This window comes from Lepeophtheirus salmonis, chromosome 3 (genome assembly GCF_016086655.4).
Source record: "Lepeophtheirus salmonis chromosome 3, UVic_Lsal_1.4, whole genome shotgun sequence".
Lineage (NCBI taxonomy): Eukaryota > Metazoa > Arthropoda > Copepoda > Siphonostomatoida > Caligidae > Lepeophtheirus > Lepeophtheirus salmonis.
Window position 1 is genome coordinate 29,359,700 of NC_052133.2, and position 26,099 is coordinate 29,385,798.

A 26,099-nucleotide genomic window follows, 5' to 3' on the forward strand; every position below is an offset into this window, starting at 1 on the left:
ATAAAGAATATGAAAAGAGTGAAGTTGCTGTTATTCTTGGATAAAGATAAGAAAATAAATCATTATATTAATATTACCGTACCCTTTTTTTTTCATTCTTGGGTTTTACAAAACTGCGTCTGAGGTTTTGTAGAAAAGTTCATAAGACATGTATCCTCCTCCTTTTCCGACACCTAGAAAGTAACAAAGTAAAAAACTGTGTAAAGCAAGGGTGAGGTTTTACATTGCTACAATTTACTGGGCTTGTTATAACTGTATTTAGTATTTACCAGAAAATTAATTAATAATCGGCCGATTCACAGCTGACGATTAATCGGTAATCAGCCCCAAATTGTTTATCAGTTCATCAATATTGACAACTAACAACACTATTAACTGTCATAATTTTACAAAACACTTTGATAAAATTCCTATTTGTCATAAATAAAAATTAACTAAAGCCACAGTTGTAAAAATAATCCGAAGAAAAGGAATGCAATTTTTTGAAAATCATCTTGGCAGATGATCTGTCTTGCTAAGGCAGGGACAGAGTGTACTCAAGGGCATTAGCGTACCGTGTCTGCCCAAAACAGCAAAATATAAGCATAATTTAAATTTGATTCTACTTAAATTGTATAATTATGAGCACATTCTAAATTATTGTGCTGAACAATCGTATATTTTGAATGTACCTTTTAGATATTATATGACTACTGAGGAGTGTAGTAATAACATAAATGTCAAATAAATTGACTTTTCTAAAAAATAAAAATTGGGGTTTAACAAAAAAAAGGCCATTAATCGCAAGATCTATTTTTCAAAAAAAAAAAAATGTTAATCCGTAGCGTTAATCCTCTTAGAATATCGTGCTACTCCGTCACTGTTTATGGTCGTAAGATGTGTACTAATTTGACCAGACTAATTCTAAAACACAAAAATTATCCATGATTAACTAACTTTTTTATACGAAAGGATGATTCTTTTTTATTTAGTAGGTTGATTTATCCCCCTTTCAAATTGTTAGATACAAAATTTCAAGATTCTACCTTCAATCCGAGACGAGGCTCCTACAGGCTTTAAAAAGATACTATTATGTCCGGTGGAAAGAGGACAGTTGTTCACCCTACATAATATTTAATTTTTACATTTGCTGTATATAATTATCAGCTTTTCACTTAATTATTATTTGTTTTGAAAATATGATTTAGTGTTAAGTGTATTACTCATTCCTTTTGTCGAGTGACAATTTTCAATGTGCCTAGAACTTAAATAAAGGTGTGAGTCATTTTATTTATTTTATAGACATACTTACATTAGACTGTTTCACAATGCACTCAAAAATGGAACTTTAAATAGAGGATAGCATTTTCTCTATATTTTGTTCTATTGAAGCTAAGTAGATAAATATCATTTTTGAGATGCTGATATTCACAAAACCCATTGGAGTTAAAGATTTGGGCCTTGTGAGATAAGAAGACGACAAGCGTCTAAGCGTTTTAAAAAAATTCAAATTTATTTTAATAATTGTTACCCATTATTAAAATTTAAAATAAAGTAAAAGCTTTGTTTGTCAAATTAAACCTTGTAATTAAAAAAAAAAAACAGAATAGTCTAATAATTTTTTTTTTAAATGTCCATAAAGGCCAGATGTCAGTAAATCCCCTAAGTTAGGCATGGTATTACCTCACTAGCAAAAAAATATCAAGTGTATTTTGTTGTCAGCCGTCGATTTTGATGCTTCTTTTCCTCTAATCAGTGTTAAGAACGTCGATCGGTGAACTTATATTCAGCTCTTGTTAATCTGTGAGTCACTTCTGATTGAATAATAATTCCATAGTTTGGAAGAATTGACTAACGTCCAACTGATTTTGGGATTTTCTTCTATTTCTTTTCATATGAAAGGTTTTGTGATACAATAAAGGTAACGACGTTTAGGATTCCGATGGTTGCTCAGAAGAAAATACAAATGCATACATATTTCATAATATTTACTTTTCGCTCGATTATTGAAATTCAAAATTGAATAAATATGTTGACTGAAATTGAATAATGCTTATTTAAAAAATAATCAGATACGTACTTCAGCAGCTAAAATCCTCATAAAGTTCAGTTGTTAGTATCCTCTCTACAGTCTGCACTCTCTTATTAACCTTCGCATTAACGTAAGATAAATACAACTGACAAGTGAACTTGGGCATTTTTAGCGTAAAAGTATGTGTTTTATTTAGTTTTGTTACAAAATAAAATGTATCATGTTTAATTTTAGCCAAGGAAATTATCAACAATAAAAAGGTATATTAATGGTTAAAATACGCTGTAATGTCGTTTTCATATCAAACAATTACTAAATCCCCTCTAGCTCCAATGCGCTTCCAAACTCAACATCTTATAAATATTATAAATTTACAATAGTTTATATTGACCCAAATACAGAGAAAATGCTGTTTGTCGTTTAAAATTCCATTATGAGTTTATTGTGAAACAGTCTAATGGTCAAAAATAACTTTTACTCAGTCTCTTAAAATACCTGTTTCTGAGTGAGCGATGCCTTGAATAACTTATTCAGAGTATAACATTTTGTAGATGTTATGATTCATGTTAACTAAATAAAAAACAGAAACTGTAGGTCTTGTTTCTAACCGTAAATACATTTCTATATATTTTATTATTATATCCTGAGTACGTCATATTTGATATTATTTATTAAATATGCCGCGTTTTTGTCAGGATTTTGTACATAGTACATTTGAAACAAAGGAATAAATGTATTCAATCATTTAAACTGTTTAGCTAAGATACTGATATTTTTTTTCTTGGCTTCTAATGCATATTCCTATGCATTACTGAACCTTTACAATTGCTGTGTGTTGCCAAGTTGTCTTTGAGAAAAATAAAACACAAAAGTCCCGTCCCTTTTCATCTAGGTTCCAAAGGCTTTCCCTCGCATCGCTAACTTTATTATGTCACAAAACTTTTTATACGAAATGAAACTTAAAAAAGACCGAAAGTAATTAGGCAATTATTCCCAACTACGACCTTATTACTAAATAATTGTTGAGAATGTCTCACAGCTTAACAATAGATAATTGTAATTCAACCAATCAACGTTTAGAACATTATATGGGTGCAGAAACATTGACAGCTGACAACAAAATAAATTGAAAATCTTTTTGTGTGTGAGTTAATACGATGCTTTATCATTCCAGTTGTTTTTGTGTATATTGTGATGAAGGGGTTTCCCTTTCAGACCCGCAGAAATGCTAGTGTGTTAAAACAAAAGTAGTTTAAAACTTTTACAAGTGAACCAGTACCATCGATAAGTATAGATTGCTTGAGGGCGCTTATATGCATAAGTTCACGTCAACTGTTGTGTTGTTGTATACATAAACATAATAGGTGTAGTAAAAGCAAGTTGGTGAAGGATAAAGGTGTGTGGCTCACTACTTTTATAATTTGAAATAAGTAGACATGCCCATTTTAATGACGTAACAAACATATGAAAGACACCGGCCCGTACATGTATTTTACTCTACGATTACAAGGAATCTAACTCAAAATGTAATATTTTCTACTTGTAAACTGGGCAAAAGCAATTTGCATGGAGACAACTCAATAATTTAAAATGTCCAAATCTATAATAAGATATCTGGAACATCATTTTATACAGAGGTCAAGTTCGGTAGGAGTATGAGCTTGAAATCTAATTTAAATCATATCTATAAACTAATTCAAATAAATAATTGTACAACCAGATGTGTAGTATATTTGCAGATATTTTGCGCATAAAGACATGTAGACACATTTTACATGTAAGTATTATAGTATTATATTCTTGTTAATGTTTGTTATCGGAGTTTCTGATTCATTTGATACTTATACGACCTGTTTTAAACTCCTAATTTCTTCTTGCTCTTCCATTTAATGTTCAAAACTTTGATTCGAATTCTTGTAAGCGTTTTGCATCACATTTGAAAATTTCTTGGGGATATTTGACTCTAAACTTGAGAGTTAGAGCTTGGGTTAGATGTTTGACACCCGTCATACTTTTTAATAATGACGTCACAGAGAATAACTTTTACAAAGAGTAGCTAATTATCCCCCTCCTTGACTGTTACTGTTAGAGTACCGCTGTTATTTTCATTGACGTCAAAATCTGTCTGTATTGATTAGCAGTCGGTCCGATACATCAAATTGAAAATTCTAGCATGTCAGATTACAAGATGGTCTAACCTTGTATTTCTATTAACCTTGCTTCAATGTAAAGGGATATGAATTCATTACGATTGGAAGACGCTCATATTTCTTCACTGAAATGTACACAAAAAAAAGGGGATTAGGAAATTTGTATTTATGGCCCCTATATAGATAAGGATTAATGTTTACATAGTGATTAATGCCTCTAAACTTAGTTTTATTTCAAAAAAACCTTGTTGTTTTAACTCATTGGCGTCACCATACTCTCCTGTGTGCTCCCTTTCAGGTTGTGAGAACCTCACAGGGGAGTTACTGTTTTGACTTTATGTATCTTTTCATATCTAACCACACAATTTTAGCTAAGTACAATGGTGCCCTGTGTCAATGCAATGCAAAATATAAAGTTGAACTTTGTACAAAACGAAAAGTCTAGACAAGTATTACAAAATAAAAATATTACAACTCCATGAATATATGTTTATTGATATGCTCTTATTATTTTTAAACTAAGAAATGCAGTTCTTAACTGGTCAGACCAGTGCATTCAGATCGGTTTGTAGCGAAAATATACACAGGTGATTCTAAAATAATTTTGTCATCTCACCCCCCCCCCTTACGTGCATTCACGTCTCTAACAATAAATAAAATTAAAAAAACAGAATGCACCTGTCTAGAGAGGTTAACTCTATAGACAAACTAAGACCAGTGCAGGCATATATATACTATAGGAGATGAGCTCATAGAATGAATTAACAGCGTTTTGAAAAATCAGCCAAGCCATTAAAAACTAATCAGATGCTTCTCCGAAAAAAATCAGCCAGAAAATTAAAAAAAGGAAGCCCAACGGAACTTGGCAATAAAAAACTAAAGTCCGACCAGGCCCGAGTGTTATGGGCCCATGTATAATGTTGGAAGAATTGAGCCCTACCCAAAAGTTGGGTTAGGATCGGGCTCACTTTTTTTTTGTTCGAACCAATTATGGTACCCACTGAATGAACGGGACCCTTAAGGTGAGATCCAATTAACAAGTGTTTCACTCGGTGGATCACATCTCCTTTAATGGAAAGATTGTTCATTGTGTTCAAGGTGACTTGTGACTAGTGACCTCTGATCTCGTTAATAATTGCCCCTTTTCATAAATTCCTTCAGATCTTCCACGGAATCATCGTATACTTCTACATATAAGAACCAAGGAGTTCCATAAAACGACAGAATAATCGACTGAGATACCCAGTGAGTTCTCATCCTCCACCCACAGCTCCTTCTTTGAAATTATTGAAAGTCAACTCTGCTTCTTCTCTTATTTTGAAGAGAAGGAAACAAAGTCTGAATTCAGCTCCTAGTCTGGATAGGTAGGTGAAAACTAACAAAACTTTCAAACTCATAGGGAGAAAGATGCCCAATTTATTTTATTTATAGTGGGTCTGGTTAAAATATAGAAAAAAAGATTTTTACAAGCACATCCCAAAATTTTAATGGGACCTAACTGAGTCCAGTTTTGATTCCTCCCGCCACGTTTATTTTCGTTAAACAAGTAGAACCATATAATAATTAAATATATCATATTAGAATCTACTTATAAATAGTGGTAAAAATAATACCAGCAAACACTTCTATTGTAATAATATACTCTAGGAAGAAAATAATTACATAAAATAAAAAAATTAGTGAAATAGAAAAATTAATGACATAATTCAATAAAAAAAAAAGAAAACCCCGAAGGCATTGATGAAATGTAATTTCATGTCGTTTAGAGCTCTTAAATCAATGTGGCATCACAATGCAATTCATTGCTGTCATTACAGGGTAAAACACTATTGTGTATTTGCTAATGTACAGACGCTTCAATTGTCCTAGAAGTTAATTTTTATTCTTGTGTTCATAGCAAGCTTATTGTACTCCTTATTAAGTTTAAAAACTCTTTAGTACAAAGGCTTTTGAATTGATTTTGGTCCGTCTAAGCATGTAATAGATATGTATGCAGACTATATTACTTTAATGCTGGAAGCAAACTCTGAAAAACAATTAATAAAACGGATTGAAATTTTATTGAATTACATATTGAAATATGAAAAGAGGTCTAGATTGAAGATCATTAGGGATAAAATATCCATTCTTCCTATTGGTTTATGGATTCATTGATCTAACGAAGAATGCGGAGACCGAATGGCGTTCGTCCACTTCCTTTACACCGATATTTAATTGGTTGATTCTAGGTACGGATTAGAGTAATAATATGATTACAATGCATTCTCAGCTAGCCAGAGAATTGTGCGTCGTAATTGTGACAAAAAGTGTTTCTTTAAAAATAAAGAAGACCTAAAAATGCTAGAATTTGAGGCTTTATCGATAAGAATCATTACAATTCACGATATTTGCAATGGTTCGGTGTTTGGTTACGGAAAATTTATCTTCCCACTCAAAAGAGCAGTATTAAATCATTTACCACCAATACTGTGGCACCTGTTAATGAATTATTCCTCTCAAACAGAAGCAAAAGCCGCTAGAATTTGTGATTATTTTCGGGACTTACTCGAGTTACCTTGTAAATGGACAAACAGAATTATGGTCTCAATCTCAAACATAAAGGATGGGAAAAATTTACGGGCCAATTTCAAATTTTATCAGGTTGTATTTATTTTAACACATACTGTAAGGATTGTGGTAAAATGTTTAATTCGACAGTTCACGCTTTTGCAAGTTGTCTGGGTCTCAAAATTTTAAGAGAGTTTGTCACGCTGAATGTTCCAAAGATTACGGAGAAGTTTGTCTCCCTTTATTGTTACTTGGACTCTCTTCGAAAAGCCAAAATGCAAAAAATCGAGTAATAGAACATGCTATTAAAAGCTGCAAAAACATGATTGCAAAAAAAAAAAATAACCATTGAAGAGCCAATCACAGTCGAAAGTCTTAGAGCAATAATGATTGCAGCTGCTGCAAGATATTCATCCTTTTTAACCAAGGTTCCTAATATTGGTTTAACTTCATGGACTTACACTGTAGATCTATTAAGATATTATCCTTGTTGTTCAGATGTAAGTTTAAACTTCCTTCGTCGATTAGTTCGAAATTCTAGAAAGTTTAAAAATGAATCGATTTCAAATAATTAGTCTTTTGTTGTTATTTTTTTTCTATGTTTTATAAATTAGTTTTAGTTGCTTAAATTAATTTTCAGAATTTTATTCATTTAGTGCATTTAAAGTCATTTTTTTAAAAATAATTTCAAAAAGTTTGGTGCCGTTAGTATATTTTAAATATACTATAATTTAGTATATTTTATTCAAACAGTTTTATTAATATTTCTCAAATATCAAAATCGTTTTATGGTGATAACTTTTTTTTTCTAGAAACCTAATTGTAAAGTAGAATGTTTATTTATATATGTAATGTATAAAATCTCTCTAGAATGAATAAAGTTAAAAAAAAAAAAAAAAACTCTGTAATGTTCAATGAGATAAATTGTCGACCAGAATATGTTTAAATTACACACATCAAAAGTCTAGATCCTTATGTTAAGTGTAAGATGATGTTCACATTATGCGAATGTCCAACTCATTTAGCACTTCAGAATTATTACCAAGAGTGTGTAAATTTGATGGCAATTCCGACACACAATGTAGGATTGCGTATATCAACAAAAACACAAAATGGTTTCTACAACACATGCAAAAATACAACTAAAGGAAAAGGGGGGGGGAGACCAGCAAAATCGAAAAACATGATCATTTACAAAATTTAATAACGAAAATAACTATTCATTAAGTTATTTATTCAGTACAATGTACTTCATTGAATAAGATTACTCTACTTATGTAACATAGTCCATTTATCATTACTTAGGCTAAATCAGAGCTATATAAGAAGAGTTATGTCACGAGATTTCAGCGCCCCCTGTAAATACAATAAATGAATACTAAAAAAATTAATTTTATTGAGCTTAATTATTATGAAAAAATGGAATAATTACTTTAATAATAATTTCTTTAACTTACTTAATTTCGCATGTATTCTTCGTCTGCCGAAAGTAGAAGAAGCTATTGAGCAGTTTGTATTTGTAAATGTATGTACATTTTTATATTAATATACTTAGACACAGTAAAAAAATAAAAATTTATGACATTTGGTGGGATTTATAGACGACTTAATTAATGGAACCTCTACTTCAGTTATTGAGTTTACAATTTTTTTGAATTGATTTACATAAGATTTGAATAAAGCCTCTATTTTTGCGAATTGATCCAAACAGTTCTTGCGTAATAGATTAATTGGACAACATATAGTTCCTCAACGAATCTTAACTGAAGTGAATTCCAGATGGTTTTATTAGACAAAAGGCGGATTTTAGAATGAGAAGACTTGCAACTTAAATTTTTTATATGGTTTGAATTAAATACCGAAAGGAAGCGCATTTTTAAAGACTTAAATTTTGATTCAGCGTCCCAAATTTTGACATCTTTATCTTTCAACTTCTTCTTTAATTCCTTTATTTCTGCTTCATAGACTCCAAGTTGGATTTGTATGTTGGTATTTATTTCTTCTATATGTTATACCGCAGGAGAAATATCTGTAATACATACAATTATTATTTTCTAAGGATAAAGTCACTAATGCAAAAAAAAAAAGATATATATATATATCTCTTTATAAAAAGTTTCATCTTCTATTGTTGATGAAATTAGATTCATGTCCACTAAGTCTACTTCCCTATTTTCGGAAGTAGGAGGTTCCAAATAAGGAGTAAAGTATGTATGATCCTGAAATTGTGGAGATCATTTTTTACCTGAAATTCGAAATAAAAAAGTTGCTTGAGATTTCCTTAATTATTAAATTTTCTTAGCATCAGCATTGTTTTCCCGAATGAAAATGGGTCTGTTGGAGTTTTTTTGTGAGCCTTGGAACTTTAAGTTTTAGAAGTCTAAACAATGTTGGAATGGCTTTAAAGTTGGAAAATCTTATTTCTTCAAAATGTTCAAAGCACAATCGTGAATTATATTATGGTTTCCAAGGATTTCATTTCCTTTTTAGGACCCATTGCCTTCCAAGGAATTTGTCCCTTGGAAATAAGAAAAGTGTCATTCCTTCACTTCAAGAACGATTCCTGTAATCCACGGCCCACGACAAGAGGGCACACTTGGGGTATTTTAACAAAATATATCGCTTTTGTAGATTTCTTCACCTAAAATATAGTATTAAATTTTGAATGTTTTGGGCCTTAACTCAAACACATACATCGCACCTGATGAAAGATGTGCCTTGTCTATTTTAAAGGAAAACCAAAGCAGCATAAAGCTATTGGGTTCATTGAACGACGCAGATTTGATTAAGAAGGCCAACCAAAGTTAACCCCATCCCCAGTAAGGGACTACCGTCTAGGAATTCAATTCCATAAATTCAATAGAAGAAAGGCTAAAAATGGATCTAGTCACAATCAAAATACTCAATTAAATATAAAGTTAATCAAATTAGAGTGTAAACCAAAAGAAAAACAAACAAAAGAACGAAAATTTTGCATCTCAATTAATATCCACAAATCTATCTAATTCTAGCTCGATGCCACACTAGAGAAAACAACATAGTGCATCCCAATGCCCATAAGGACCAACAAGGGAAAAATCTAGTTATTAAAATGTTGAAATATAAACTTATGATGTTTATAATATAGACAAATAGGTAAAAGCAAAATATCACTTACAACCTACAAAAAACAAAACTTATTTAAGAGGTGTTAAAACCTGTCTAGGCGGTCTGGTCATTGACGTTCTGCTGCCCAAACCTTAAACGGTCACTCATGGCCCTGAGTACCATCATATCAATTTCCTTTTTAGACACAACAAATCTCTTAAGTAGCTCTTTCGATTTGGCGAGTAGGGTTCCATTCCAATTCATGACAATCCCTCCTACTTTTACCAATAACTAAATTCTCTGAGAGTATTTTTAGCTTAATAGATTCCAGTAAGTTATTTGACCAATACTTTTTCCTTTTTACACTATTGACTGAGACTAAATCAGTTGTATTCCCAACAATTGTTGGGTCCAAGATGTGCACATTCCCTTCTTGTACTAATACAAGATCTAGTTTTAAAGTTGTCCCTCCTATTTTGTATACTTGGTTTTAAAAACCTGCAGTCCTGGCCGGCATAACCTCAAGTCCAAGTATTCAACTAATTTATCCTGTCTCTCTATGCGGAAGCCTTGTACACGTGGGCATGTTTGCTATATATGGCTTTCACATTTGTTATTCTTTGGAATTATATATCGATTAAATTTAGACTTAGTTGCCACGTTGCCTGCCATGATTTGCACAACCCTTTTGAACTCTGTATTGTTCATGTTAAATCTATTGAAATTTAGCATCTAACTCACCCTCAAAACTTGTGCTAGCATTTAGATAGATCATTCTAATGGTGAAGGGACCTTGTGCATTATGAGGGCCCTAATCAGTAATTTATAGCTAATAGAGTCTAATACTTTACACATATCAAGCCATGCCAAAGAAAGTGGTTTACCCTTCTTCTTGCTATGCGTAACAAGACTTTTCAGAAGCTTCTTATTGATAGAGCACCCGTTCATTTTCCGCCAGTAATAAGCCCCATAATCTTAAGGGCTTCAGGTCCACCATACATATTGCAGTCAGGGAGTGATCTTTCGTCATTAATTGATTCCTTCTCAAATGTGTGGAATTGATTTGGTATAAATTGTGGAAAAAAATTTAATTCTATAAATAAAATTAATAACCCAGCAAATCCCTGTAAGGAACTTTATTTTCTTGCTGGTTCCTCACATTTAACTAAAAATTGGCGCAATCTTTTATACTCCAATGATATAATATTACCTGAAGATATTGTTCTTTCAGAAAACCTACCATCAAATGTTTGTGGCAAGACTGTTTCAGCTACCGCCTGTTTTATTGACAAATTGAGGATATGGTACGATTTCGTTTGCTCAAGGAAAATAATATTCACCTTTGATCATAAAAAAAGAAGGTCAATATGAGCATGCCATTGTTTTTCTTATGGATTTAAAACTATATTAAAAAAAATAAAAGGAAGCACAAGTTGGAAACTAGTTCAAACTGGATTCATTCTCACAACAATGTCCATTATTGATATTCAAAATGTATTGCTTAATGATGGCCTAAAATTTATTTTAACGTCTCATTTTTCATCTGATAGTATGGAAAATTTATTTAGCATGATAAGAGCAACAAACACTTCCCCTCCTTCCAAAGAATTTAAACATATACTTCGATTAATTTGTTTAAGCCAACTTATGAAAGATATTAAGTCCAGCAATTATCACTATGACTATTCTTCTTTCTTGGCTAAGGTTTTAGATTTAAAAGCATCTTACAGAGGAAATTATTTTTTTTTCCACAATTTATATCAAATTTTTCGAATGAACCTCAATTATTAAAAATTGAAATAAATATATTATACAGTATATCATCTATAAAATCAATTTGACGATGAATACATCAAGTCAGACTTTAACTTTGATCTCACAACGATGCTTATTGCATGTAATATAACCTTATCCATTGCTAATCATCTACGTTCAAAAAGTTTATGGAGAAATACAAGGGTAAACATATTGGTTCCCGAGGAACCATCATTAAATTTATGGAGGATGTTGGTACTAATGTCATATATAGAAATACATATAAAAATGTTTTGAGTCATCCACACCAAATGATGATCAAGTTATCAGTAAAAAGTATTTACGAATATCGAAATGGAACTCTGAATTTTGTACTATCTCACAGTAAGTATTCAAATTTTTTTTAAATCTAACCATAAAATATGATTCTATTTTAGCTAAACATATCAAGAATTATGATACACAACTCAGTAAAGGGCAAAAACAACTGCTTAAATGGTCACAACAACGGGGGTAGTAGCTTTGGATGGTATGCAACTAGTTTGTCTGAGACTACGTACTTCGCTTTAAGACTTGGGTATGATAATTAGGTTTTCCAATATTACATAGTCAATAAATATTACTTTTTTATCACTAAAGGCTTAGCTATGGTTGATGGGCTCCAAGAAATGGTGTTCAGAAAACTCATAAAAGGCAAAAACAACTGTTTAAATGGTCACAACAACGAGGGTAGTTACATTGGGTGTTGCATTATAATTAACAATTGTGTATATCCATCATGATAATAGTATGTTGTTATATAAGCATACCTAAATAACGGGGAAAAATCTTTTTTGATGCTCTTAATAGGGAGTAATATCGCCGGACATTACTACATAATTAGCTTTTGCTCTAAATCTTTACGATGAATTTATTTATAAAATTTTTTTATTAGTATATTTATTGTCTAATTTTATGATTTTGACATTTACTTTATTATTAATAATTAGTTAGATCTCATCGGTAGAGATATATCTATCCTGTGCACAATTGTATATAGCAACTTCCACATGAAGAAGAGGGGTGATTATCTTTTTGATTAAACTCCACGTCTCGCTTGTGTATTGCAACCTAAAGTTATGACATATTTAACTGAATTCCGATGTTAAAACAAGAAAAAATTATCTGGATCAATCTATTATTTCAATATTCTGTATTTATAATTTATTATTATTAATAGTTATATGATTTTAATTGTTTAATTTTGTATATTTAACTTAAATGTTTAATGGTTTATTTTTTAGTATGTAGATTATATTTAATTAAAGCCTTCTTTTTTAAACTTTGAGCTTCAAATATATTTCAAATACTCTACTTTGTCGTTTCATTAGCTATTATTCTGAGAATAAGGTTCATAATGAATTACAATTTCATGGAGTGTGACATTTTCAAATCTACTGTAACGGATAAAAAACGTCGAAGTCAATTATACGTAGTATATCTTCATTAAACATTTTGCTAATAAATACATTCGTTATACCCTCAAAAATCATAATAAAGCAGGCAGATGAGAATCACATCAGTATTTTAAACAATGATACCATATCCTTTTTTTTCCCCTCCTCCTTGCACGCGTTTTTCTCTACAATATTATCAACTATAATTTATACTATTAGGCTGGCTATATTATTTTCAAAATTGAAAAATATGATCCACGTTGTGAATTATGCTTATTTGTCTTAAAAAATACAGTTAAGGAATATTACGATGACAACATAACTAAAATTATAAGTATATTGGATTATATTGGGGAGTCTAGTCTATTGTTCATATGAAATTTAAAAAAAATAATTTTGCCTATCGAAATTGCTTTCAGAAACATGAAAGAATCTCTTTACAAGGCTCAAAAGAAAGACCTTTCAAAGAAAATCAAACATGCTAGTCATATAATAACTGAAGATATTAACTTTATACCAAAATAACATTTGTTAAAAGAGAAAATTATGAATCTTTTTATAAGATTAAGACTTATAATAAGCAAAAACATTTTTAAAAAAAACAAGAACTAAGGAACAAAGGCAAATTTAATAGTCAATTTGCCTCGAAAAGTATGGCAATTAGATTTTTAAATTAATAACTTTGTTTATTACTATATTTGTATAAAATGAATTATATTATGTTAAAAACACTATGAGTAAATTTTGTTGTATACGGGGCCAAAGTACAAGGAATATTGGTCCAAAAAATTATAGTTGCTCATATAATGTGTATATTGTATCTTCCCCTATAAGCTCCATGAAGCTGGAACTGTATAGCAATTCTAAATACCATTGAAAATGAAGAAAATAATTTTCTATAGCTTAACAGTTTAATTAAATAATAACATCAAATGACATATTATAAAATTTTTGAATTACATTTAATCCTAAAAGCAACCCTTGTACATAGTCGGTATTTGAATTTATTCATGTATTCTTTTCACTTAAAACGCTCACTATATGTTAAGAGTGGAATGAAACTAAAAGAATGTTTACAATTAATTATCCATTATCACTGTCTAATAGTAATTATGTTCCACTTTTTCACAATGACTTGTTCTTTGATGCTGGGAGTAACAAAGTAACACGATCTTTTCATAAATTCAATTCGCCAAGTATTGAAAGTCAATAGAAATTACTAATAACAATACATATGGATTGACTATATTTGGCCATTGGATTGAATTATAGAATTGATGATGACAAGGCTAGAGAGTTAACATAGAATAATCCTTCTATTTCATTTCTCAAATGGGTTTGAGTGAAATCAGACAAGTCTTCTTCGTATTGACAGTCTTGGAGAAGGGGGACTCAGGACTCCCAATTCTTTGAAATAGCAGAGCATTTTTTTCTTTGTGAGAATTATATAAGCTGGACACTTCAAGCTTACGCCAGATTGCTTTATTACTACTGAGTTATTTGGCATTGGAAAATAAGTGGAACATGATTCTAGACTAGTAAAGAATATGTGCTTCTCTTTTCTTGATATTTTGGTCTGCAAAGCATATTCTATTCTGCTGTTACATATAAATAGTTATTTGGAGCTGTTAAGTGATCATGTGTTTTACAAAATATATTACAAACCTCTTAACTTATGTATAATTATGATGAAATATCTGAATGTCATTTAAATTCCCAAACTTATTGAGTCGGGAATTGCTTGTCACCATATTGGAATATTACTCTTGTAAAGATCTAGGATCTCAACACAAATAAATTAATTATTAAATGTTTTCTATGCTAGATAATTATAAGTTTTTTTTTACTGAAAATAATATTTAAAATGTAAGAATATATTAATACGATTGTTTTAGTATTGATTGAAAAAATAATAAAGTGTCAATGATATTCTTCAAAATTTACAATCCATATTTATGAGTTATCCGTTATTTTATTTTTTTATCTTATTGATTAATTCGGTTTTATATTAAACATGCAAATGCTATTTTGTTATTGTGATTGTTGTCAATCGAGTAGAAATTTCAAAATCCTTCCTATTATTAGTTGTAGAACTATTATTGGTCTGTATTACAAACTATTGCAAGTAATATAAAAGTGGGAAATCTTTAGAAATTTTGATTTCCCCGAGTATTCTTCAAATTTTTACTATAATTAAATAAAAATCTCTCTCTGGAGAGATAAGTAAAAATTACAAAGCAACAGTGGTTTATTCAATGCAAAATTAAGATATAGTTGTAAGTTTTTTTCTCATGAGCGTTTCATGGTAAGAAAAAATAATATCCACTTATTTTTAATATATAATTGATTTCTTCGATATAATGACTGTTTTTTTATTATAAAACTATACCTAATATTAAGATAATGGTATATATCCCCAATCCAAAAAAAATTACTAATGATTAGATGCAGTTGTTCAAACTTACAACTTCAAGGAAACTAATAGTAATAGTTGTGTACCGTATTAAATTCATAAACGTAGATAGATATTCACCTATTTTTTTTTCATACCTACAAGGGTATAGTACGAAAATAAAATGAATTCCCCTTTTATATAGTGCCAAGCCCAGTTTGCAAGAAGAAAATATTACATTTTGAGTTAGATTCCTTATAATCTTAGAGCAAAATACAAATACAAGTTTTAATGACGTCATTAAAATGGGATGTTTACTTCCGTCAAATTATAAAAGTCGTGAGCGACAGACCTTTATAAATACAGTACCTTGATTTTGGTCAAGGTGACTATATATAAAGACGAGGCAGCAAGGAAATCCTACGCTTGCGTTTTTTTCATTATTAAGAGAAGAAGGAAAATTTAATGACGTCACTGTTGAGGCACATAGCACTCTGTCCTATATAATAGTAAATTGAAATCCAGACTTAATTCATTGTAAGGCAACACAAATTAAGTAAATAAATATAATTAAGATTCTTTTATAGTACAAAATGGTTAACTTAGGACCATGCCAAAAAACGTATAAATATTTAACTTATATTGATATTAATATCTATAAAAGTAAATCCTTTCCAATAATTATTTCGATTCTTATAAAACTTGACATCATTGCTTGATACTTTATAGAATAATAAAATCACTTTCAGAACTAATTATTTAAAAACCAACATTAATTTGCATATTAATAATAATGAACTATCTGTATGTAAGTTATTGTTTGTATGCTTTATGTATATTATCTAATTTACCATTTTATTACATAATATAAGAGTGGTGAATAAAAGAATAGTAATAAGTAAAAATTATAGCATACATATTTTTTTTACATACAAACATGAATAATAAATATTAATTTGTAAATTGACCAATCTGTCTAAGTTTTCTCAGATTAGCACTTGTGTTCTTCAGTTTGAGCTTTTTATTAAGGTTATTTACTCTAATTCTTGTTCGTGGTTTCCTAAAGGATATGATCACTTCTTTAGGCCAGTTAGGATATAATTCAATAAGATGATTTTACAGCCTTTCAAATACGATTGGGTTTTTGTCAATTGCGTCTTCATAGCTACAATGATAAGTTTTTACATCTTCTTTTGAGTATCCTCGATTGAAATTCTTTAAGGGATCTATAATTCTTCTTACTTGAATTTTGGAGTGGCTCTTTTCTAGGGGTAAATTTTGTTTGAACTTCTTTGAGTTTAGTTACTTGCACTTGGTTTTGTACCGATACAATTACCTTTTTGTCAAAGAACGTTCTTTTTGCAATTTTTTGCATTTGCGCTCACAAAACAAAGGCCCATTTGCTTCCTCACACTGGACTCCTTTTACCTTTTTCCTCTCCTTGCTTTGCGTTTTGGTCAAAGGTTGTTGTTGGGACTCAGTGATCCCACCACAAACTTCCGAAAGCCCTTCATTATCAGTCTCTGTTTCCAAGTCCATACTGGTTTTATGGACCTTACTTGCTTCCAATAGTCGTTTCACACGCTCTTTCCTTTCGCAAGTGTGCTTACGAATATTTCTGGAGGATTTGGGTTCATCTGAACTGGGAAAAGCAAAAGGAATATGGAGTGAGGGGACTGCATCACTTTTTAATTTCTTCCTGGCCTTTAAGTCAAGAAGCTCTGCCTGGAGATTACTCTCAGATCATTGAATGTAAAATGCCTATCACAAATCTTAGCATTCTTAATATTAATTGGATCTTTTCTCCTACAGACTGAGATCCAAAGGACGCTGGAGTATCAAATTTTTCAGAGGAAATGCAAAATACTGGGCCTCCCGTGGATTGGGACAGCGGGGAACGGCCCAAACACGCTTTGAACCTCAAGATGATGCCATTTTTGCTTAACAGATTCAAATTAGTACACTTCACTTCAATAAAATTATCTGAACTGCCGCAAGAGTGACGTTACTACATCAGCTAACGCCGACCAGCCTGCTTTAGAATATCCTTGGTGCCTCATCTTTTTGTATAGTCACTTTGGTTTTGCTCAACTATTTCTTTTTTTTTTACGACGTCAATTACTTCTTCCCTCTCTATATTTTATCTCTATGATCTACACTCATCCAAAAAAAATTGAATACAAAACCTATAATTGACTCAAATTTGTGGATGAAATATTGGGTGTATGTATTTATGAAATAAAACAAATAATTGGAATTTTATCCTTATCTTGATTTTTGTTCAAGATTAGTTTTATGTTTCCAAACAACATATTTAATAATAAAACGAAATGTCATAAAAATTGATAATCTAGCTAGTGCATGTATATGATTGTAGATGTCGCAAGTGTAGTTAACACCCAAACATTCACAACGTCACCTTCTTGTTTTTTATTTAATTTCTCACGACGTAAACAAACACATGTGACATGTGTGTTGATCCTGGAACATGCTTGCAATGGAAACCCCAAAGCTAAACACTGCTGTGGTACATGATTTCGTTTGTTCCTTGAATAAAACGACTAACAAGTCTATGGTGAGAGTTATCAACAGACTGGTTCGTAAAATAAAGAGTTTGAAGAGCAAAGAGAATGATAAGTTGCTTCGAAAGGCGGAGAGGCTCGTGGAAGAACTTCATTTGCTCAAGAAAACGCATGCTAAAGAGGCTTCTTTATTTGCTCTAAAGAATTTCAAGACGATCGGAGAAGTAATGAGCGTGCAGAGACGAGCTCTAATTCGGGTTGCTTCAGAAAAGATGTTAGCAGAGAAAATAAACGACTTTCGGAGGAAATATCCAAACTGGAAGAATGAACTCCCATCCATTCTTTCCATGCTGGGAAAAAAGTGGAAAAAGAATAATAAAATCAAAGGTATCCATTTGTATATTATCTCATCAGCTAAAAATAATGATTCAATTCGTTCATTATTAAATCATACATCATTAATTTACAGAGCGTATTGAAAAGTCAATGGTGAAGAAAAAAAAATTAGAAGCACCCGCAAAGGATTTCTCTAAAGAAAAAAATAAATCCAAAGAGAAGGATTATCTGCCTCGTAGTGGAAGTCCATCCCCATCAATCGAAAATATGGATGTTAATAGTGATCAAGAAGAAGAAATGGAAGAAGCTGAGGCTGAATTATCCATTGAGCGAAAAGAAGGGGATTTAGTGATAAAAAAAAATTAATTTAAATGAACAGAGTAGTGATGAAGAAGGGGAAGGAAGTCTTGAGGAATTTCTTGATAAACCTTTATCCGAAGGATCAAGGAAAATAAAGGACTCATTTTTCCTTGGTGGCTCTGACGATAACGACAATCAAGAGGAGAGTGAAGATGATGAATTGTCCTCAAAAAAATGGCAATACTGCTGAATTCAATCAGTTCAATAATAGGTTTAGTCGGAGGAATCCGGGATGTTTGAAAAAATTCAGTGGGAATTCAAGAGGCTTTCAAGGTGGAAAAACAAAATTTTCTGATAAGATTCATCCCTCTTGGGAAGCTAAGCGGAAAGCGAGACACATTGCAAAACCTATTGGGAAAAAAACTGTATTTGGCGAGAATGAAGGAAATTATTCCATAAAACAAGATTTACATCCCTCTTGGGCTGCTAAAAAAGAAGCAAATAAGTCATCTATTCAAGATTTTAAGGGTAAACGAATTGTGTTTGGTGAAAAGGAGGAACCTGAAAAACAATCCCATAAAGGTCTACATCCATCTTGGGCAGCAAAGAAAGAGGCAAATAAATCATCGATACAGGAATTTAAGGGAACAAAAATTGTGTTCGATGATTAAAGAATATTATACTTTGTGTCCGTAAAATTCCCATTTGATTTGATTTGTTTATATGTTATAGAAATACAATTTTGAGATTCTCAACCTTCAGTTTTTAGTTATAATTTGATAAGCAAATTAGGTTAATGTTCTGTCTCTTTTTTATAGGATGGCTGAGGGACGTCTTTTTATAGGAAATGTTTGTCCTCAAGCAACTGAGGATGATTTTAATAATAATCTCTCCTCCTACGGTACGGTCAAAAAGGTGGAAATAAAAAAAAAAAAAGACATCGATGGAAATGTATTATCAACTTTTGCTTTTGTTGATATGATTGCTCCAAAATCTCAGTTGGAGGAATGTGTAGAGAAATGCTCTAATTCCAGTTGGTGGGAAGGCTATAAAATTAAGATTCAAATTGCTAAAGAGAGCTTTATGAGCCGTTTAGCAAAAGAGAGAGAATCATCCACCAAGAACAAATCAGAGTCTGTGGTTGAAGCCAGATCGCACAAGGGCGCACCCTACAAAAGAATAGTAATTGAGGAAGAAGAAACAGATTTTGGTGACAAGGTTCCGGATGGGAAATCTATTGGCGGCGTCATTCAATTTGATGAATCCCATTCTAAGCAAAATACTAGCTTTAGAAAACCCGTTAGAAAATATTATTCCAGTTCTAGTGATGAAGATGATGAGACAGATGGGGTTAGAACCAAACCAAAAACGCCAAAATACTCTGGTGGAGCCTTTATGAGAAAATTAGAATCTTTTGATAGTGACTTTTGGAAAGAAGAGGAAGAAAAAAAACCTAGGTTGTTTAATTCCTACCAAGACGAGTCCTCTTTTCGTTCCAAAGGCTTTTCAAATTCCAAGAATAATTTGAAAAATGATCAAAATTCGAATTTGGAACCACTTGGAGGAGGAGTTCGTGCCGAGAAAAGCTTAGGAAAAGCTAGACAGAAAGATAAAGTTTTTGAACAAAATGTAAATTCTAATCTTGAGCCCTTAGGTACTAGTGGCCCAAATAAGAGTCATTTTGGCAATGATGATGATGTCAAAAGGGTTACCTCTCTAAAGCAACGTAAGACTGAGTTAAAACGAAAGAGGGATAACATATCTTTGGCTCTTAGAGGACAAGGCTCAAATAAAATCTCCAGATACGATGAAAGTGATGAAGAACCTGATACAAAAACTAAGTTATTCGATCAGAGTGATGATGAAGATAATGAAACAGAGGCGGATCGTTTCAGAGAAAGACCTGAATTCGAGGGACCATCTGGGCATCGTCTTCTTGGTCTCCAAAGCAATTTTGGAGGGGATGATCGCTTTAAGATGGATCATCGTTTTGCTGATACTGCAGGAGTTAAAGTAAAACTTGTAAAGAAACCTAAGGATAAAACTTTTAAGGACTCAACCAAATTTAGATTTGATCCATTGAATGATAAAGCTACTTTGTCTGTAGAAAAAAGTGATGGGGATGTAGAATTGGAAGAGGATGGTGATGAAGTAGAAAATAATTCTGAAGCATTGGATATAGAAAAAATGGAAACAAGATTCTATGAAGTCTCTGAAGATTTAAAATCCGCATTTATTAGTAATAGGGAAACAAATACAAATTCTTCATCATTTAGTTTATTGAAAGCTTTTGGTAATGATTTAGAACATGTTGCAGAAAAGCAAACGGATAACTATGTTGCTTTAAAAATAAAATCTGATAAGAAAAAAGATTTATTTACTGCAAATCCTTTCAAGTATGACTCGAGTGACAATGAGGATGAAGAAAACTCAGAAAGCAAAATAGGGTCTACAAAGAAACCATCCAATATGGGTAGTTTCCCCTCATATCTAAAAGGCTCAAAGTCAACAGTGAGTGAGAATTTTTTTTTCGTTGAGGATGATATACGGTTTGGAGAAGCAATTGAATTCTTAAATTCAATAGGTGAAACTTTGGATGTGATTCGCACAAAGTATGAGGATGAAAGACCTGCTTTGGCTTCTATTATAAGAAAGAAATATCGTAATAAAGCTCATGCCCTTGAACAAAGATCACGCGGATTTGGTGTGTCTAGTGATAAGACAATGAAAAGGAAAAAAAAAGTTATGAAAATCCGAAAAAGAGGCTTTAATAAAAAGTAATTAATTGCTCGTTATGGTAATTCTCCCTTTGTATACATGCAGAGATACCATTACTAAATGAATATTTAGTAAAAATAAATAAAGATGGAATAGAATTACTATTTGAGTTAACTTTTTATTTAAATACGACACTTCCCATACTTTATGTACACTGCTATATGGCTAAGAGACTTGCTATAATGATAAAATACATGTAGATGTATGCTCAGAGTGAAAGTGCCACATGTCACTTTTTAAAAAAATAAAAATTTTAGATAGCATGCATGTAATACCATTTTTATAGTTCTCCATATATGACAAATGTGGTACGTCAACACAAAAAAAAGCTAGATAATTTGTTAGATTTGTATTCTTAATCTAATTGTCTTACATTTATATTAATGAATTACCTTGACAAATCATTCGCAAATTGCACTTAAAGATCATAAAAATTATCAGTCAGTATAAGAAAAATATTTAATACACAGGCCATATCGTAACTAAACAAGGTATCATATATCAAATGAAGGCTGGAGGAAATAGTTTTTAATATTTCTAGGTATTTCAATCCGTTCCGGAAATTAAATTATGAAGCTAATAATTGAGCACAAAATACAAAACGGATCATCTGAATTATGAAATATCTGGACTATAGTAATGTGGGACAATTATAGTTCAGAGTTATTTTTTACCATTAAAACAATCCCCAAATTGAAAGTAGGATTAATAAACTTCATTGAAAGTGTTTTTATTGATTATGTATCTTGTTCTGAACTCTATATATTTCCATTTTTATGCTTAAAAATGATAAAAAAACTACACTCTTCTTTAGACCCTTATAACTTATTCATAATAAATTGTGTTGAGAAATATCATAGCTTATATTATAGAAAAATATTCACTTTACTTTACTTTCTTTCATTTAAAAAAAAAACAATATTCTCACTTTTTAGAAAATAAAATGCGGGTCTCTTTTTTCAAAATCTTTTTTTTTTTTGTTGAAAATAAATTTATTTAAGAATTATCTATATTTTAGAAAAGGCCACTTCTTACTAAAATAAATATTTATCATACTATTATTTTTTGTCTACTTATCTGATTTATACTAATAATATTTTTACCTCTACTTAATTTTCCCAACAAAATAATCTAAAAATAATTATTATTTTAAAATAAAAAATCCTAAAATTTAAACTCAATAGTAAAGTAGGTAAAAATTACCCCAAAGATAAAAAAGTGAGTAGATTCCCTATGCTTAATTTTATTTGTTGAATACGTAATATTAATCAATGACTACTATATTACATATTTGTATCTAATTTATATTTTATTTTACTAAAATGTAGATAAAATGAGTGATATTCAGACTTATTTATACTAATACATAGCTTTAAGAGGGGTCCTCTTTAATGTACAAGTTATACTTTGGTTTAAGTCCATGTATATATACTAGTCCTTGTATTAATCCAGTAAATTATTTAGTAATTTCATTTGTTGGCGTTTTTTAAGGAATATTTTTTTTTTTTTTTAAATGACCCTTTTAGGGGGAAAAATGAATTTTTTATAGCTTTATTTCCACTCAAGAACTAACATGCGCATTCTCGTTCACAACCCTATTTTGTGAGTGTGCTCGTTTTTAGAATCAATGAGTACTCTTTTTTTTTCTGGATGACATTTTCTGTATATATTTTCCTTTTAACTTTTAATAAAGAAAGAACAACTTTTTCCACTCACATAAAGTATGGCTCCCGCTTATTTTTTGAATCAGTGAGTGCGTTATCGATCATAAATTTTGAGCGCTACTCACTAATGTCAAATTTTGTGGTCTTTTAAATTTATTTTTCGTTTATATAATTATAAATTCTTTCAAGCCCAGGCCTTGTGGCCCCCATAAACGGACGCTGTTCACTACTCACACCTACATACATTATTACTTATTATAATGATTTTACTTAATGAATTGTTCAACTAATCTTATTGGCTATTATTATTAGTATCGTATTACGTCAATGAAGCACACTCTTTCTTATACACTTATTTCAACTTGTATTCAATAATATCATAACTATATAAATACCATTTTTACTTCACTTTTTTCATTCAAATTAAAAAAAAACAATCAAAAAAGATTGAAGGAAACATTTTTTAAAGTTTATGCTGCATAAATAAATATACATGAGAGGGTGCAAGAAAAATATTTAAGATTAAGATCCTGACAATTTATTTTTTGTTGTAAGATGGAACCAGTTATTCCAACAATAATTAATTATTGGCTGTAATAGATATAGATCATAATTAACATAAATTAATTAAATATGTATTAGAAAATTCAAATTTATGCCAATCAATCCATTTTGAAAAAAAAGATGTGGGCAAATTAAATAATAGAAATATTAATTCCCTGAGCTCAGCAACTAAAAAAAAAGATGAAACAAACAACGACATCATACTTGTAAATATGTTTTTGTGATTTTTTTAGGGTATTTTTGGTTTGTTTTTTTCTTCAATATAACACGTAGATGGGGGATATTTTGTAATTAAGAGGATGAATCGCTGGGTATGTTGGTAAATTTTTCTAATCTTCTTCTTCTGACCTCTTCTTTGTCAGAGGATTCAGTAGATGATGGAGAGGGACTAGAATTACTATCCATTTTATCAATGATTTCCTTTTCGTCACCAGTCTCAGCAGGAGTCTTGTTATGAGTTGATTCTTTAGGTCTCGCTCCCGTCTCAGCCGTTGGCAATGGGAAATTGTTAGAGACATCATCCACTTTAGAGAGAATTGAGGAATATTGTTGCATTTCTAACATAGCAGCATCCAGCAATACTTGAATGTTCTTCAAGCATTCAATTCGAGCCTCTACATTTTTGCGTTCATTCCCCTCCATAGCTCTCAATTCTTCATCTGAAAGACCCCTAAAATCCGCTGGAGGCATAGGTGGAGGTCTGAATGAGGAAAACATAGAAGGGAAAGGGGGTGGGGGTGGAAAGGGGAAGGGTAAGTTGAACTGGGAAGGGGTTGGAGGAAGTGATGAATCCGTCGAAGATGTAGCGGTGTTGTTGTTGCCACTGGTTGGAGTGGTTGAGGAGGCTGATGCATTGTTTTGTTGTCCAGTTGCTGTTGTAGGTTGAGGAACTGGGGGAGGAAAGGGGAATTGCTGTGGTATATTGGCCGCTGCCGCCATTTGGGCGAATATATTTGGATTAAATCCAGGAAATTGAGGAATCTGAATTTGTTGATGAAGAGGCTGCTGAGCCGCCTGTCCCAGGGGTGTAGGTTGCTGTGCAGGGATGTTGTTGTTATTGGCATGTACATTATTATTATTCGTGGGAGTGGGTTGAGTATGCCGTTGACGCCGGAAGCTTTGAATAACGTCATGACGACAAGTGGGACAGGTCTGCTGTCTTTGAAACCAAGACCTCAAGCATGACTTGTGAAATATATGATTACAAGGAAGGATTTTAGTGGCCTGAGCCAGCATTTCATCTCTACAAATGGTGCAAATATTATCAGCAGAAGCAAGTTGTTCAGGTGTAGCTTGAGAGTAGTGAGCATCCATGATGTAAATAGCTTGATATGAGGAAACAATGCCAACAAATGTTTTTTTGAGAGCTCTGAGATTAAGATACATGGGTCGGATAGCGAAGAGGGGTATGGTGTAGATTCTGAGCGTGATAAGAATAAATAGGGTATAGAGAACGACTTTAATAAATCCAATGACAAGCTCTGCATAGAGCATGTAGATTGGCTTGTTATGCCATGGACTCTCTGATCGAAGGTCTACACAGTGTAAGAGGTACTTGATAAAGAAGTTCATGACCACAGTGAGAAGAACTGCATACTCGAACCCAAATACAAGCTGAACAGAGTCTCCATCTTGCTGCGTCGAGCTGTAGGAATGAAGTATGAGCTTCATATCCAGGAAAGCCAGGATCATGGCCAGGGAAAGGACTCGGATATGAAAGAGGGCAGAGTTCGCGGGAGACTGCTCCATGAAATTAACTCGCACCTCTCCCAGCCAATGAAACACTTTGAGGAATAGCAACATGCTGAAGAAACCCACAAACTTGTCCGAAAAGTTATCTCTGGAAACAGAAGAAAAAAGATTGGAATTGGAAATCACAATCTACTCACTTCATTCATTCGACTTACTTGAAAATGGCAAAGGTCAAAAAAGTCTCGAGCACAGCATACCAGGACCTGTCTATCAGACTCTCAAACTCGGAGGCACGTAGAGAACCCAAAAATATCTTCTTCATCAAATTCCCCACGAGGATCACAGAGATCAGAGCCTGGAAATAGGCGATGGCCATCAACAAATTGGATTTCACTATATAAATCGTAGCTGGATAAAACTGAGAACGAGAATGATAGGCATGCAGCATCCCCAGAGTGGAGAGTCCCAGGGATACAAGCACAGGAAGACCCATTCTCCTCATCATCATCAACAATCTTCTCTCCTCTTCACTCTTTCCTTCCGTAACACTAAATTCCACTTCTTAATAATTCAAGATGAGACATCGACTAGAAGTCCAATTAAGTAAAATGTAATACGTCAAACTATAGCATGACGTCATTTCCAATTCACAGCAACCCTCCAATCACTTCCATCCCTTCAACTTATTTCACACAAGGACTTTTCTCATTCGTCTTTCTACCCCGCCAAATTCAAATTATATAAGTACCTGCCCATTTCATTATTATAAATATTATATTATTTATACCACGAATTAGGATTTATGAATGATGCAGCCTATACTCTCTCCTCCATATGTTAATTTAATATAATTATAAAACTCATT

At 31.8% G+C, this 26,099-nt stretch overlaps 2 protein-coding genes and 1 long non-coding RNA gene across 3 annotated transcripts; 2 read left to right on the plus strand and 1 right to left on the minus strand.

The window, feature by feature from the left end:
* Positions 1-10,539: 10,539 nt before the first annotated feature.
* LOC139904989 (uncharacterized) lies at positions 10,540-12,903 on the plus strand. Its single transcript, XR_011779364.1, has 3 exons — positions 10,540-11,934; positions 11,988-12,127; positions 12,190-12,903. It is a non-coding gene; the product is annotated as an uncharacterized lncRNA (long non-coding RNA).
* A 4,560-nt stretch (positions 12,904-17,463) lies between these two features.
* LOC121114869 (uncharacterized) lies at positions 17,464-21,416 on the plus strand. Its single transcript, XM_040708977.2, has 2 exons — positions 17,464-18,287; positions 18,370-21,416. The coding sequence occupies exon 2, from the start codon at positions 19,356-19,358 to the stop codon at positions 21,315-21,317; it is 1,962 nt and encodes a 653-aa protein (XP_040564911.1). The 5' UTR covers positions 17,464-18,287; positions 18,370-19,355; the 3' UTR covers positions 21,318-21,416.
* Positions 21,417-23,318: 1,902 nt separating this feature from the next.
* Positions 23,319-25,919, minus strand: sip3 (septin interacting protein 3). The gene is made up of 2 exons (XM_040708979.2): positions 25,450-25,919; positions 23,319-25,382 (listed from the first exon to the last, which is right to left on the minus strand). The coding sequence occupies exons 1-2, from the start codon at positions 25,740-25,742 to the stop codon at positions 23,834-23,836; spliced, it is 1,842 nt and encodes a 613-aa protein (XP_040564913.1). The 5' UTR covers positions 25,743-25,919; the 3' UTR covers positions 23,319-23,833.
* Between the last annotated feature and the right edge of the window lie 180 nt (positions 25,920-26,099).